Source organism: Peromyscus leucopus, chromosome 22 (assembly GCF_004664715.2).
Source record: "Peromyscus leucopus breed LL Stock chromosome 22, UCI_PerLeu_2.1, whole genome shotgun sequence".
Lineage (NCBI taxonomy): Eukaryota > Metazoa > Chordata > Mammalia > Rodentia > Cricetidae > Peromyscus > Peromyscus leucopus.
The window spans coordinates 43,779,235-43,796,345 of NC_051081.1; the positions used below are offsets into that span (position 1 = coordinate 43,779,235).

Here is a 17,111-nt window from a genome sequence, read left to right on the forward strand (position 1 = left end):
ATGCCTGACCCAATGTCTTTCCTGCCCCAGTGCTCTCCAGAAGTTACGGGTTTGCTATCGCTATCACTGGTGACGGCTTTCTGAAGATGAATGACAGTTGATGCATCTCTGTGTTACTGACCTCAAGAGGATTTCCCATACGTTAGAGCTAATGAACAATTTAGGCTTATTTTAGAGCTGACTTCTCCCCCTTCAGTCCCCATTGATATTAGGCCCGAGTTTGATCTGTGTGCACCCAGGGCAGGGTCCAAGTCATAGTAACATCAACATGGGCAAAAGATGACTCCCACGAATTCTACAGTGACCCTCAGAGAAAAAAGGTCAAAGGCCAAGAACCATTTCAAGTGGAGACAAGGGAGAGAGAGAGAGGAGAGAGAGGGAGAGAGAGAGAGAGAGAGAGAGAGAGAGAGAGAGAGAGAGAGAGAGAGAGAGAGAGAGAGAATCACCAGTGATATCAAGTACTTTCTTCTATCAGGAGCTCAGTGGGTGGGTACAGGTTCTCATGTGGGTGAATCCATTGATTCAAAGGCCCACTGTGTCTCTGATGCCCGTGGATACCAATACCATAACTTCAAAGGGTCAGAAAATCTAGTAAAGCAAAGCTGCCTTACACTGAGAGATTGATATATGAGTTTGCATGTTCAAATACAATCCCTTACGAGAATCAGCCTGTTTCTCCTTCTCCAGCTCTATTTTCAACTAAAAATAAGCTGCCCTTGGCCAATGGGCTGCAGGTAACTAAACAGGGAGCAGCTCTATCTGGCTTCACACTTTCACTATCTGATATATCCTTTTGGATATTAACTAGTGTAGTGGATCTACCCTGGATATCCCTGTGCCATTCACACACATCTGGCTCCCTATTTGCAAAATGGAGGAAAGGGTGAACTTGGGGATTTGCAGATGCTCTTCCCAGTCATGCTGAAGACAGAGAAGTTGAGGCATCATGTAAAAGCATTCCTTTAGGATGTGATGGTGGGAAGACTATCGATGGCCCTCTAAATACACCAACCTTATCGTGGGAAAGCCAAATCCCAAGGTGGGAAAGCCATCGAAAGTGATTTCACACCTCTGAGACAGGAGAAGGTTATCACATGGACCTCTCTGGGGGCAAGAGCTATCTCTTAACTCAAGCCACACTGGCAGCTCATTACTCTCTGAAATGCGATTGGAACCCCACATAAATCCTTGTTTTTCCCAGGCTCTGTCCTTATTGTCTTTTCTTTATGAGATTGAATCATTCTTGCTTTCCACACTAATTCAAGTTGAAATGCAGCCTCAGTCACGTTGGCAGACATCCCACAGGTAAAAAAATCCCAAGCTTCTCACTGAGACTTACAGTATCCTTACCAGCCCAGTTGAAATGACATTACGTCTTATGTAACAACGGTTTCCCCAAGGGAATAAAATGCATCTCTGTGTACGTTTGACCAACAACTTTTTAAAATAAGCACTATTCTCAGTTATCTTGGATTAACAAGTGGAATCTCACTCCTTGAAAACTGACCATCCCCCTATTTTTTTTTTTTTTTGAGCTCACAATTCTATTTTCAAAATTGATTTGAAAGACAGTGGTTCAGACTGGAAGGCTGGATCAGTTGGAAACAGGAACATGTCTGTTGGGCAAGCATGAAGGTCTGAGTTTGAATCCTCAGCACATACATAAAAGCTGGACATGGTAGTGTATGTACATAACTCCAGTGCTGGCAGGGGTAGAGACAGGTAGACCCCTGAAGCTCATTTTCCAGTTAGCCTCTCTGAATTCAAATGCTCCAGGTTCAGTGAGAGACCCTGCCTCGACAAAATAAGGTGGGGAGCATCAGAGGAAGATGTCTGACATTGACTTTTAGGTTCCACATGCATGTGTTTGTGTGGCACGCACACGTGCACACACCCACATGAACACATTCAAACACCACCCACACATACATACACACACACATACAAACCCCGCCCCAATGTCATCTTTTACTTCTTTTAATAAAATGTCTTCTGGAGAAGCAAGGTCTTGATTGCTTCCCAATTTGTATCAGCATAGAGCTAGATCTTAAGGAAACAGCTCAGTCTAGGTCTTGAATAAACTGGGGACAGTTTATTTACTCTCTCTCTCTCTCTCTCTCTCTCTCTCTCTGTTGTATACACCCATATGCAGTGCCCAAGCAGACTAGAAGAGGGTGATGAATGTGTTCAGCTTTATTACTCTCAGCCCTATTCTCTTTCATTAAACCTGGAATTAGACTAGTGGACAAGCCTTCGGAAGGGTCTCATGTCTGCTCCTTCTAACTCTCTCCTGGGGTTACAGGCACACATACAATCATAACTGGCTTTTAAACACAAGTTTTGGAGATTTGAATTGAAGTCTTCAAGCTTTCTCACAAGTGCTATCACTTGCTGAGCCACATCCTCCACCCAGAAACTTCTATTTTTATTTGTATGCCATTGAAGTTAATTTGAAAGTCAAGTTTAGAAAAGGAGTTTTCTTTTCTGTCTTACTGATAGTCAGTAACTAGTGTCAATGGGACCTAGAACATCCTGTCAGTCAATGGGTAGAAGCATCTTTTGCAACTCTTGTCATTTCTTGGGTCTACTCACATTTCTGTAAATCTAATGAATGCAGTACACACACACACACACACACACACACACACACACACACACACACGCCCACATACATATACTGTTCATTAGTGGTAATAGAAGTCCTGCAGTCTACAGAAGGATAACCCCTGGTTAATATCTAGAAATGTTCTCAATTTGTTACCTGTGTATTTTCTCCACTGTATCTACCTGGCGGCTAGCAACCCTGAGGAGCACACCCATCCACCTGTCAACAGGACAGTCAGCCCAAGTGACCAGTGCGGACATTTAAGAGCTATTGATATAGATCAACTTTTAGGTTTGTTCCGATGCTGTGACACTTGTCCAAAACTGAAGGCACTTGTCCAAAGTTATGCAGCAATTAAACAAGACCAATTCTATAAAACAAAGGTTTATACCTACAATCCTATACTTACTATATATTATGTATAACTTTCAGAAAGAATGCCTTGCATTCCAGATAGTAGGCTTTAAAAGCATGAGCAAAGACTGAAAGAATTCTGAATACATTATCAAATATAATTTGTTGTTTTATTAAATATATTTATTACCAAATATTCAGGTACTCTGAATTTAATAATTTTAATTATTTATATATGTGTATGGGCATGTAGTGTATGGATGGGTGGTGGATGTATATGGGTGGGTGGGTGTGTCTTTTTCTAAAATGGTACATACTTGGAGACCAAAGGAGGATGTTAGATATCCTACCCTATTCCTCTCTACTTTATTCCCTTGAGACAGGGTCTTTCACTGAATCTGGATCCAGGCTGACAGCCAGGAAGCTCTATAGTGCTAGGGTTCCAGGCACATGATCAAATGCTCCTTGCTTTTCAGGTGATTTTGTAGTTTTAGTATCAGGCCCGCATACCTGTGCAGCACATGCTTATACCCACTGAGGCATCTTCCCAGGCCCTGTAACATTGACTTTTGTTTGCCTATATGACCCTGGGCAATTCTGCCAATAGGATTTTCAGGAGTAGACTTTATTTTCCAATGTGTTTAGCCCAGAGGGTTGTTTAAACATTTGACACTGGAATTTGATGTCGTCAACTACAAACATATTGAGCCAAATTCATTCATAGCTATCCCAGGATTCATGCAGCCCATGGGCTACAGGTTGGATATGCCTGGTCTAGAGAAGTTTTACGGATATCTTTTCCTCCAAATTAAGATGGTTTTGCAAAGTGAAAATAAGTCAACTTTCCAGCTCTCCCAGGCTTGGAGCTTCCTGCAGATAATGCATGCCTACATGGTATCTACTCCACAGAAAGCACACAGAAAACAGTCCACGAATGAGTAAATGAGCCAGGCAGTGAAACTAACTGCTCATAGATGGAAGAGCAGCCAGGATGTTTTCTAACACCAAATTACAGATGCTCTTCAAGAAATGGCCACTTGGAGGGGCATGGGATGATTTGGCAGGAACTCTTCTGTTGCATGTGAATAATTTTTATTTAAAATTCAAACCATCAAACAGGTAGGCGATGATCAAACTGGACTCCAGGTGCTGCCATCCTTTGCCTCACCGACATCTACCACTCTTTTGAGAAGAAAACTTGGGACAGCGAACTAAGCTGAGGCTCGGGTCACTTGGGCTGGAGTCTAGCCAAACAACATCTAGCTAGCTTTGTGGGCATCTCTGGGAAATGAGCATCTCCTTTCTGGAGAGGGCGGTATAAGAATCGGGATACTGAGTGGTTGGTGGGTAACAGGTTTAAAAAATGTCCTGTGGCCTCAGAGATGGCTTGGTAAGTAAAGGCGCTTGCCATGCAAGTCTGAAGACGTGAGTTTGATCCCCTGAACCCACATAAAGGGGTGAACATCCATACGTGAACATCACACACACACACACACATACATACACATACACACACACACACACACACACACACACACACTAAAAATGCCTTGAAGGTCAATCCCCATTCCCTTTAGCCTTTGGCATCGGGGGAGGCTTTGTTCTTGGGGGGACCCAGTGCTCAGTGTGTGAGAATCCATGATGGAAGTGGAGATGGCACAGTCTTAGTCTGTGTCCTGAGAGCCTGCTCCCCAATTCTGGAACGTATAGTGGGTGTCATGATATGACTAAAGCTTGATTGTCTGCTGAACCTTCATAGAGCCCTGGGTCTGCCTCTTGTGTATCTTCCTGTTCTGCCATCAAACTTGGCACATGAAATAAAACCCACTCTAGTCTCGGTTCTCTGAGAAGAGGAGTAGATCACTCATGATGCAAACATAGCCTATTATGGGCTGTAAATCAATTTCATTTCCCTTTTCTTTGGGACTCCACCAAGTGAGGTGGCAAGACAAGACTTATTATTTTCACCTATAAATAAGGAAACAGATCCGGAGAGGTGGGGAATCGGCAAATGTAGCCCAGCTGAGATTGAATTGCACATCTGTTAGTCTCTAAATGCCAAGAATATTTTAACTAACCCTGTGACGACTTGTGTAACTCACCCAGAGGCAACCCAAACAACTCCTGAGAATAATAATCTTGAAAGTCAAATTTCCAATATGTATTAACATCTATTTAGGGCTCTTTGCAGGATGCTGCTGCAGTGGTCATTGTGGTTTTGGGATTGACCTGACTGGGGAGATGGGTGAATGCAGAAATGATAGGCACATGTAGAAAAGCTGGGGTCAGGTGGGCCATGTGCTCTGATGGAGATGCACCAGCCGCAGTGTGGAAACTTAGAAAATTTATTATATACAGATGTTATAGACAGCTGAAGGAGGAGGCTGGTAGGATAATCTTAGTAGTGGATCTCGTCTCTGTAGGGGGACACTCTCAGGCCACAGTCATCCAGGAAGAGGAAGCTGTGATTGATACTCTTAAATATTGTTAATATTTGCATTCAGACCAGGGTAAGGCTTTGCCATTCCCATGGCTGAGTCAGTAGGATCTTTGACATGACTGCTCATGCCAACATCGCGTACTCACTCAGGACTTCATCCGCTCTCCATACTCTGCTAGGCTTGTGCTTGGTTTTGATATCACACTGGCAAAGCAAGCTAGGAATACCTTAATCCACCCAGGAGGAAGACCCCAGGAGAGGGCACTTCCTCCCTCAGGTGGGGTTGCTTGTTCATCTCCAGAGTTGGATTATTTTTGAAGATTGCCACGGCTTCTCTGAAAATGGATTAAAATGGCAAACAGTCTTAATCTTGTGATCTTGGTTTGGCAATCAAAATGATTGCTGGAAAGTGGAAGCGCTTATGGTTAGAAGATCAGGTGAGTGGTTCCTGTTGGTAAAATGCAGTTCTTGTCAGCCTAGCCACAGCAGTGCTGGGGGGGGGGGCAGGGAGAATAATGCAGCCTCTGCTAGGACATCTGACCAGAGACACAGAAATTCCTGGGCACACAGGAAGCCAGGCACTCCTGACAGGGGGGCCCTTCTATCAGTTGGAGAAGGCTCAGAGTTTACATGTGCTGGTGGCAAAGGAACCCGCACTCTACTAATTTTCTAGGGCTGCCAAGATGAAGTACCAGATACTGATGGATTACGTAAGAGTGAGATGCTATGGTATATGGTTCTGGAGGCTGCAAATCCTAGACAAGGCATTGACAAGGTTGATTTCTCCTGAGGGAGGTCTCTGTGACTTCCAGATGTTTTTTTAATGGTCTTCTTTCCATATGTCCTGTGTCCAGAGGGTTTTTTTTTTATTTCTATAAGGATAGAATTCACAGTGGGTGGGCACCCACTGTGTTGACTTTGCTTCAAGATGCTCTTTAAGGACCCTACACCGGAACACAGCCACATTCATATATACTAAGGGATAAGATGTCAACATACCAATTTAGAGGGGTTACAGTGTAGCCGGTAAGAGGTCCTGAGCTTGGAAAAAACAAGCTCAGGTGGGGTGGGGGTAGAAGCATATCTGTTCTACTTCTGCTCATAATTCCTACACAAAATGCTAACAATTAGTTACTCAGATCTTCTTAAGAATGCCAGAGTGATCTTAAATTTGTACGTGTGTGTGTATATATATATACACATACATAAAATGTATGCATTATATATAATATACATACTCATATACACACATGCATGTATATATACATACATATACATATATATGTCTATATACATATGTGTGTTTTTATGTCCTGGTTTTTATTGTCAACTTGAGACAACCAAGAGTCACCCGGGGAGAGGGAGTCCCAATGGAGGGATTTCCCAGGTCAGACTGGCCTGTGGCAATATCTGTGGGGACCTATCTTGATCGTTCACTGATATAGGGAGGCCCAGCTCACTGTGGGTGGTCCCACTCCTGACCAGTAGTTCTAGGTTCTAGAAAGCTGGGCGAGCAGGAGCCAGAAGGAGCAAGCCTGGAACAGTGTTCCTCTGTGGTTTCTGTTTCAGCTCCTGCCCTGGCTCCCCTCAGTGATACGTGGTGACTTGGACGTGTAAACCAAATAAACTCTTTACTCAGGGCTTTTATCATAGCAATGGAAAGAGCAACCATAACTTTCTCTCTCTCTCTCTCTCTCTCTCTCTCTCTCTCTCTCTCTCTCTCTCTCTCTCTGTGTGTGTGTGTGTGTGTACACCATAGCACGTGTACACCATAGCACATGTGTAGAGATAAGAGGATAGTTTGTGGGACTTGCTTCTCTTTCTGACATTCTATCACGTGGTGTTTGGGGATCACACCCAGGTAGCTGAGCTTGGTGGCAAGTGCCTTCGCCATCCGAGTCATCTCAGAGACCTCCCATTGTGATCTACCATGTCTATGTGCATTGCACAACATATGTTCCTTTCTACATACACTTGATGATATGATGTTTCATATACCCTTACGGTTTTTACATGAACAGAACTGATCAGTCACCACTTGGGGTGCCTGGCAATCACCAGTAGCCCATGCAATATCTGACTATTAGTTTAGTTAGCTAGCTGGTCAGCTTTTAATTCAATATGCAGCCACAAACTCACCGTCCTGAAGCATGCTGAGACTTTAATACAATCTGTACCTCACCACACCGCCATAGCCCTACCTCCTTTCTCGCTTCTTCCTCTCTTCCTTCCCCACTCCTTCATTTCCCTTTTTCCTATCCCCTCATTGTACTCAACGTGTTGTCCTACAAAGAAATCTTATTCCTGTCTAATTTAGGATCTCTGAACTTACTTTTGTACGCATGTTTTTAGCATTGCTGGAGTTCGACCGTCTCAATGGTAAACATGTCGTAGCTCTGTCTTCCATGTTCCCGAGGATGGATGGACCTTTGGGTTGCTTCCCAGTTTCATCATTGTGAGCAGAGCAGCTATGAACATGCCCCTTCTTGAGCACGTGTATGAGTGGAGGTGCTGGCTCAGAGGCGGTGGGGTGATAAATGCTCAGCCCTGGAGATAAAGGTGCTCGAAGCGCTACATAAACCTCCCACGCATGGATACACACCTGGATAGTTCACATAGCTCACACTGACATTTGTTATAATAAAATAATAAAAAGCGACATTTTTCTACTTGGTATTTCAGCCAGAAAAGGTTAAAACAAAAAAAACCCGGCATCTCTCCCGCCAGTGTAACATTATGTAAGTGTCTGTCCACAAGATGGAATGCCCTAGATTATGCCACGGGCACTGTGATTCACAAACTCAAGCAAACCCAAACAACACCCCTGCAGCAGAGACTGTACTTTGAAGATAGCCGCTATCCATGGAAAGATTAGCGTCTAAGCAGTAGAAAGTACTTAGTCCCTGGGTAAACATTGATGATTCAATACATGTACTACCTTCTTCTCAATGAGCTGTGTTGGGACTTTGAATCCTTACCTGCAGACAGAACCTTTCATGGTGAAAAATTGCTCACAGGTACATTCTCTTTAAGGAAAAAAATATGTGTCCATCTACATATCTGTCTATGTATGTATGATCATGAGCAGACGCTGTCTCGGGGGTTTTTATGGCACTTTCAGCAGGGGCTGTCACCATCTAAAACCATATTCAGTGTTTTAACAACTACTGTTTTCTTGTTCAGAACTTGCCTCACTTATCTGTAGAAACCCCCCCCCCACACACACACCTCTGCATCAAAACAGCGGAGTAAAGGTTAGAATGGAAAGCCTCCAGAGTTGAAGTTAACCAGCTAGATCTCCTGTGGAAGGAGAAGCCATTGGAACTGCGTACCTTCACGTACAGCTGCTGGAACTCCTCCAGGTTCAGCCTCCCGCTCGGACAGTCCTTCAGGAACCCCTTGTACCACTGCTTGAGCTCATGCTCGTTGAACTCGGTGCTCTTCACCAGGTCCTCCATGACTTCGGGGGCCAGTTTGCTATTCTGTTTCCCCATTGTGCCTGCGGAGAACCACAAACCACATCAATGCAGGTTGCCGCAGTGGCCAGAACTCACTTCTGCCCGTTGGATCACAGACTCCCCGGGTCTGCCTCCTTCCACTTGGTGTTCGAGCATAGACAGGGACAGGAAAACCCCTTTGGACAAGCCTGAGGTCTGGGCAGCTCATCCTTCCCATCATCATGTCACCTGTCACAAGGCATTGACTCCCCAGTGGAAACCAGACAGCCGTCGTCCATGATGTCAGGTATATGGAAGCTTGCGGGTTACTGCCGTGAGTTACAGTTCACTAGTGCTTAATAGCTAAGCATCTAATTCTACATTTAACTTGCAGAGGTATTGGGAGAGAGATGGACAAGAACCGTGGAAGGACTTTATAACCAAAAGTTTAAAAATCGATTTGGAAAACCTGATCATCTATAGTAGTGTCTTCTTGGTTCGTCTAGTTCCCAAGTCCTGTTTTTTTCTTTTTCTTTTTTCTTTTTCTAATGAAAGCAGCCCATTTTGACTATTACAGTAATTCTTATTCTTCTCAATGTTAGATATTCCCTACAAAACCATCTTTGGTGTTGACTTTTTCTACAAATTGGTTAGTGAATTTTTATCAACTAGATTTCATCCTGTCGTTTTGAATCTTTCGAAGTTCAAATGCCAGTGCCTGAAGCCATGTCCCCTACATGAACTGCAAGTTTGCATGGTCAACAACAGAGCGGAAAGTAGGAGGACATGTCAGGTTCAGAATCTTCAGATTGTCACCTTGATTTGTAGTTAACAGAAATATTAATTACCATCCTCTTTCAATTTCTTCATAAAATAAATTAGCAGATGCAGCAGAATCCAGCTTTACTGTGATGGCTAATTAAGAAGCAAATAGGCAAATATTAAAAAGAATAACTTGAAACTAAAAGAGTTGTATTGTTGCTGGATAATTAATATTTTAAATCCTTTTATATTGAGAGCTGCTGGTAGCCAAAGACCATTTGAGTATACAACAAGAAATACCCCATTTGTTCAAAAGGCAGCAATTCCATAATGCCTTGGATGATGGTTTTCTCTAACAGAACCCTTGGTTCTGATAGGTTGACCTTCTGAACACTAGTTGTCACCTGCTGTATACTCCAACAGTCTTTTGAAACCAACAGCTCTCAATATCTTTAATGTTGTTGTTTTATTATAATAAGATAACTAAACTGTGGCCAATTGGCCACAGAGTGGCTAAAGAAAAATTCATGAAAATCTGAGGACACATCAGAAAGAGGCAAGTACCAGAAGATGTTTAAGATCCAGCAGCAGGGTGATTTAAGTTTGAAAGAATGTATTCAGGTGGACCAGTTATTCCATGTGCTCTAAGCAGGTTTGTACTTGTAACAGCCCTGAGGGAAAAATGTCATCTCATACTTTACTATTGTAATTATTTTAAGCTGCTCCAAAAGCAGATCCTGCACCCTTCATCAGTAACCCGCCCTGACATTGAACAGGTCTTCCACTGTAATGAAACCAAACCAGGCTGCCTTACTTCCAGGAAAGTTTCCACCTTGGCATCATCCCAGCAGAACAGAGCCACTCAGAGGACACTTTTGGAGGGCCAGTTATTTTCCAATCTCCTCTGTTTGACAGAGGGGCTCTGGGATCAGCAACCCTGCCCCTTATCAGGGAGCCTTTCTATTTAGTGTTGCTTTGAATTTCACTTCTAAGTCTTTTATTAGCAACTGTCTCTTAATTATAAGTTGCTGTGGCATTCCACAGCTGGATGTGGAAATCAAGTGGGTACTCAGGTGTGAGATTTAATTAATCTGGGTAAGAAAACTGTAATTTACCGTTAGCCTCAGAATCAAAAGATGGACTGCCAAAACTCTCAGACTGTTACTTTGTTCTTTTTTTTTTTTTTGAAAGATATCAACTTTCATTATTGATTAGAATCCAACCTCACAATAATAACTACTGAATATATAATGTCGGCTTGGAGAAGGCCCTAAATCAACTTGTGGGTCACGACCCCCTTGGGGGCTGAATGACCCTTTCACAGGAGTTGCCTAGGACCATCAGAAAACACAGATATTTACATTATGATTCATAACAGTAGCAAAATTACAGTTATAAAATAGCAATGAAAATAATTTTATGATGGGGGGGTCACCACAACATGAGGAACTGTATTAAAGGGTCACAGCATTAGGAAGGCTGAGAATCACTGGCCTATGGAGCACTTCACATACTTCAACAAGGACCAGGACATCTCCCCAAGACTCAGAACACTGTGGTAACTTCTACAAGATCACACAACCAAGGAAATGCAGAGCTGGGGTATGAATCTGGATTTACGAGACTAGAGGGCATCAGCAGAGATACACAAGGGGATGGAAGTGTCTCTGGAATGGAAGAGGAGGAGCAGAAGTAGTAGGGTCAGAGAGATCTGAATCACTTTAAAGAAGGGAAAAAAGAGAGATAGGTCGTGTTGCTGGATTGGCTGGCCTGTTAGAGAAAGATTTACCGAAATCACACTTGGTAGATATGTATTAATTAATTATGAGAAATAGGTTAAAAGTTATGAGAAACCACACTCCAAATACCTGTAGAAACTCAGCAGTGTATCAGGTTAAGAGAAAATGGATTCTCCATGGATCATTTGCGATGCCTTAAGCTGTTCCCACTGGCTGGGAGGGGATGACTATCTCTTTCACATACAAGGGGCATTGTCAGGGCCGTGAGTCATAATTCTGGAGAACCAAGTGCATAACTTCATGCCTTTTGGTTACAGTCACGGTCAATGTTATTGCCCAGGTGTGCCCAGAGTGGGTGGATCATGCACAAAGTCCTGTTACGGCCTGCTCCAGTCACTGTGCTACTTACTGGCCCTGTCCCCCCAACCCCCAACCCGGGCCTCATCAGGTTCTCCTCCCTCCTCCCTCCCCAGGTTCTATCCTAACCTCCCACAGTGCATAGCTGCTTGAGTAAAGTTTTGAGTCACTGACCTCAAACCTCAGCACGCCCCCGTGTCCCCAGCCCACAGCCCCATCTCCTGAGCACGGCACATGCTCTGCCGCCGCTTGCCAAGTAGCCTCACTTTCTTCTGGTCTGTTGTTTCACGCCCGTAGGGTAACAATAATGAGCAGTTACAGGTTTCAGAGCTCGTACATTGCAGACTTCCAGGTTCCCTAGAATGACATCCCCCTTTGTCATCTTAGCCAATTTCTTCCTTTTCCTTTAAGGAACTTCAGCTCACATCTCACCTCTTCCGTAAGACCTTCATGGTGCAGTGGCCCTCTATCCCAGGTCTCTCTCTTCTCTTGGTATAGCTTCCATGATCCTTATTTTCCTACTGGATTTTCTTTTCTTTTTTTTGTTTTTTGTTTTGAGAGAGAGAGAGAGAGAGAGAGAGAGAGAGAGAGAGAGAGAGAGAGAGAGAGAGAGAGAAACACACAGACAGAGATGCAGAGGTGAAGGATGACTGTCTTTGCATCCTTGGTAATTCCTATTAGATGTTCCACAAACAGATTTTGAGGGAATCAGTAGTAAGGCAGACTCACATATCTGATCTGCATTTTCCCAGAGAAGCGAGTCTCATCTCGATTTGAAGAGAGTTGATGGACTCATAAGTCTGAGATACAGCCCACAGGTGGCAGAAATGTTTTGCTTAACTCCGTGGAAATTAGCCTGCCTTGCTCAAGATGGGTTCCCTGTCTGTTCTCATCTGCTACTTCTGAATACCTTAAAGGCAGAGTCTACATCTTTTACCTCAGCATCCCTGGGGGCCGATAGAAAGATGGTGAGTAGCAAGGTTTTTCAAACGAATGGGTGTGCATGACTTAATGCTTCCAACTCGTGGACTTTTCATTCTGGGCTATGAGAATGAAATAGCCAAGTAATATATAGTGATATGAGCCAAGTAATCTTTCTTGTTATGGAACCAGAATGGCAGAAAAAGAAAAAAAAAGACGAGACTTACACTATTCCCTAGCAGAGTTCCCATGACATACAGTGTCTCCAGCTTACTCTGTGATCTCGGGAGCGTTCACCTCCCCTCTCCCTCACTCTTTCCACTTAGAAAGAGAACAAGTTGGGTCAAGTGATCTTTGAGGTTCCCCTAGCTTCACCGCTGTCTGATTGGCTGCGCACATTTTTCTACCTCTGAAAGCATGAATCACAGGCTTCAGACCGGCTTGTGTCGGCACACGTCCATTCTGTATTTTTACCTGAGACTCCGTCAGCGCTTGAGCATTTTTGTTACCCAAGAAGGGAGGGGACAGAAACCGTGTTTTATTTTTAAGCTGGTGTTCCAGGCAATAAGGGAAAACCCAGACCCGCCCATGACCACATGAACTCGTTGGCGCCTGCGATGCAGAAGAGGGAAACTCAGGACCAAGTGCAAAAGGATCACGTGGAGGTCCTCAGTGGGCACAAGATCTCAGAGAGGATGGAGCCCTTGAACAGAAAGCCCGGATCACTTCATTGCAAACGGTACTCCAAGATGGAGGACTGGTATACTATCATGCTGTACAGAAGGCTTTTGTGTAACAGCATTCACCATGTAACAATGTTATCAGAAGGAGATCACCTTAACTTCCTTTTTCTTGCTAGTACTTTGCACATCAGAGAGAGTAAATGATTTGCCCCAGCGCCACTAGCTAGCAAGGAAAAGTTTGGTAAGGTCTGATCATAGACATCTCATACCCCTTTGCTTAGTGATACAGGCCACCATCTTCTCCTGCCTGGAGGCTTCACCTATCATTGGTGGTCCTGCCACAAGGGTTGTTTATTTCCTGTCCACAGCCTACCTATCCAGTAGCAGGTTCCAGAGCAGAATAAACAGAATAGGTCATAGGTCATTGGGGACAGCTAGGGAGCTCCTATAGGAAAGAAAGCCTTTTCCCCATACCCAGGAAGCCCCTATGTACATCTTTTCTCCACAGTCCCTTCAGGGTAATTTCGTGTGTGTGTGTGTGTGTGTGTGTGTGTGTGTGTGTGTGTGTGTGTGTGTGTGTGTGTGTGTGTTTGACATGCTTCCCAGTACATTCCAGGGCCCGCTGAGTTCCAATAGTCATACAGAACTGCACAGGCAGCTCCTCCCAGGTAATCTGGCCATTGGCCTGGTTGACTCTTAACAGGATTCATCTATAGACGGGGTGGCTGAGATGGAGGAGTCAAGCCACATGCGCCGACACACAGCGGCATAAGTACAATGGGAAGCAGGCTTGGACAGAAGCCCAGCCCAGCAGAAGAAAGGACTTCGGGGCACAGGCTTCAAACCTCCGGAATGCACGCAACACTCACTAGGGGGGAAGCCGGCTTGGATGGGAGCCAGGCGGGTTCTAGTGTGGAATTACCGGGTCAGCGCCCGACAAATTAGCTCTTAGCTCCAGCCCTTGGCTTCTTGTCTGTACACGGAGATAACCGGAAGAAGCTGGTCTTGTTCACGCATCAGTTGCATGCTGGCGTGGCCTTTGGCTCCTTTGTCACCTGACTAAACCTTACCCCGCTCCTGCAGGGTTCTGTTCATTCCTGCCTCTGCCGTGACACACCACGTGTGGCTTTCGGTCCTCCAGTCTGGTGTTTAATATCAGTTTCCTGGCTATGATGATGAGAGGCATTATAAGCAGGAGCAGACAGGGACCTCCAGAGCAACTCAGTTTGGCAGGGATTCCTAAGCACATTCTGTGGGGGAAAGAGGCTGCCTTAGGTATGGTGGGATATAAGTGGAAAACTCAGTTCCAGCCTTGAAGGGCTCACAAGACATCCATCCATCTTAAATACAAAGAACGATGAAATGATGTTCATAGCAGAAAACTGTAGTGCCAGGGGACAGACAAAGAGATGAAATCCCGTAAGTCAGTCAACTTTATCTGTGACTAATTCCCAGGTGAAAACTCCTCTAAACCTGCTGGAACACATGAATCACCCCTGGCTACCTTTGGGGGACTCTTTCTCCTTAGAGGGAAGCTTGTAACCTACGAGCCAGATGAGTACAATGATTAGTTAACTGTGGTGTGCCACTGCCTGCCATGAAGGGATGAGAGCATCCCAGGGCAGCATAGAGGTTCCCCCTGAATCCTCACTCTCCTTCCTGGTATCTCTGACATGGTTCTAGATTCTTGCAGTGGAGACTGGCTTGAAGAATTCAGAAACCATATGTGTGGGGGAGACTGGAGCCTGGGAGAGCTGCCTCTGGGCTCTTCCAGTCCAAGTCTTCTGGTTTTTCGGCTAGAGGATTTGACACTCAGGAAAGTGACAGGACTCTAAGATCACAGAGGCAGCTGGTGGCTGAACTGTGTGCTGAGAGGCCTGGGAGACTGAGCCAGCTGGTGACCCACCCCTGGCCCTTACAGTGTGCTGTCCCTAAGCCAAAGGCTCAAAGGCTGTAGTAGGCAAGCATGTTTATCTCTGTACAAGGAGGTTCAAATGCACTCCCTCCCACCCCCCTTCCCCATCCCCCTAGGATCCTGTAAACAAACCATTCTGGATTGCTAGTTTCTGAAGCCTGTTAACCTCGAAAACTAAGGATCATAGTTGCCCAGGACATTGAATAGTGGTTCCCTTTTGAATAAAGACAGTGACTTGAGAGCTGGATAATTTCTGCTCCATTTTTCCCCCTTTCTTCCAAGAGCCAAGTACTCACAAGGCCCCAGGAGTATGTCTCAGGGGACAGTCGGGGTGTTGACGGCAGGCTGGCATCTCAGTGCTGTCTGGGAACCAAAGCAGCTCCAGGGAAGAGAAGTCCTTCCTCACAGTATTCTCTGATGCCATCGCCTCAAGCCTGAACCCCGTGGGAGTACAGCTGAGGTTCTGGCCCACAAGCTTGAAATAGGCAGTGGGGCTCAGGCTCCATCCTCGGGGATTCAAGATAAAAAGCAAAAGTACATTATTTGATCTATAATAAATGAGGAAAAAAAAATACTTTGATGGCAGTGGCCGTGGTGCTGTTAGGGCAAGCGACAAGAGGTCTGTGTGTTCAGGAAACTGTAATGAATACATGAAGGTGAAAGCAGACATGGGCCCCGGGGATCAATCATCCAACTGCTTTGTTTTCCAGCAGGAGACCTGGGGAGGTCAGGGCACTTATGCTAGAGGACGTAGGGAGTTAGTAACAGAGCCCAGTGGTGCCCTCAGCAAGAGGCTTGTACATGGCTGCTGTGCCCATGCCTATGATCCGGGGAGGGGGGGGCACAGAGGTAGACGGCAGGCCCCTACAGAATTGCAAAGAGTCTGCAAGAGCTCAGGGTATGAAGAGAAGCCTTCCCCATGAGGACTGCCTTACCCATTCTCTACCAACTTCCTGACTGAGCTGTCCCTGCATAGGATACAGCCTGAGAACCCGCAGGGGCTCTGGGACTTTGGAAGGATGGCCTGCCCCTGACTCCAAGCTGGGAGCGGCCAGTAGACTTCCTGGTTCTCAAAAGAACTCCTAATGTCTCTTCAAAGGGCCTGAATTACAGATCAGCCACTTCCGTATCATCTTCTTCCACGAATGCTTCTCAATGAGCTGAGAAAAGCATACCTTAGTCCGAAGCCGTACTTGGTACCTCAGTGTTTGTCCATAACTTTGGAAATGTTTCTTCTCATCACTTCTCGGCCTTTCAGCTAAGATCAAATGTGGAAATGTTTCTTCTCCATTTTTACCACCTTTCTGCGGGTTTCTCTTCCTTCCTACCAGGGCTCAAAGTGTCCCTCACAGTCAGCTGGACTGAGTCTGGGGGAAGGAGGATGTGCTAGAGTCAGGCTCGGGTTAGCTTCTGATAAACATAAACAGGTGTATTTTGAAGAGTTAATTCAGTCCACGGAGCCTGAGAGCCCTCCTTCCTCAAGCGGAAATGATGGTATCTCCTCATGGGGCTGTTACAGGGTCAATGAAATGGCACATTCAGTTCCTTCCAACAGCACCTTTTAAGGAGAAGCAGGTGTTCAGCCACAATACCTGGTATCAACCCCACCACAGGCCCAGCAACCAGGCTGATCTGGAATATGGAGACTTGGATGCTTCAAAGCTTTGTAGAAGAGAAGCGACATCTGGGAATCCCTCTAGATGGCCTCTCCTGGTTGGCATGAGAAGAAGTACACAAATCTCAGGGGGCAGGGGAATTCTAAGGTGCCTCTGTTGACTCTGCACCATGGTTCAAATACAAAACATCCCCCACAGGCCGATGCCTTTGAGCACGTACTCTGCCGCACTGTTTTGTGAGGTGGCGGAATCTTAGCAACTACGGCCTAGTCAGCAGAAACG

General features: G+C 45.2%; 1 protein-coding gene across 1 annotated transcript in view; it reads right to left on the reverse strand.

The window, feature by feature from the left end:
* The window catches only part of Vsnl1 (visinin like 1), a 113,049-nt gene that overhangs the window by 52,862 nt on the left and 43,076 nt on the right, over nt 1-17,111 (reverse strand). The window contains exon 2 of the mRNA XM_028867616.2: nt 8,732-8,898. Within this exon, the coding sequence (XP_028723449.1) occupies nt 8,732-8,893 (162 nt within the window). The 5' untranslated portion in view covers nt 8,894-8,898. The remainder of the gene's footprint in view (nt 1-8,731; nt 8,899-17,111) is intronic.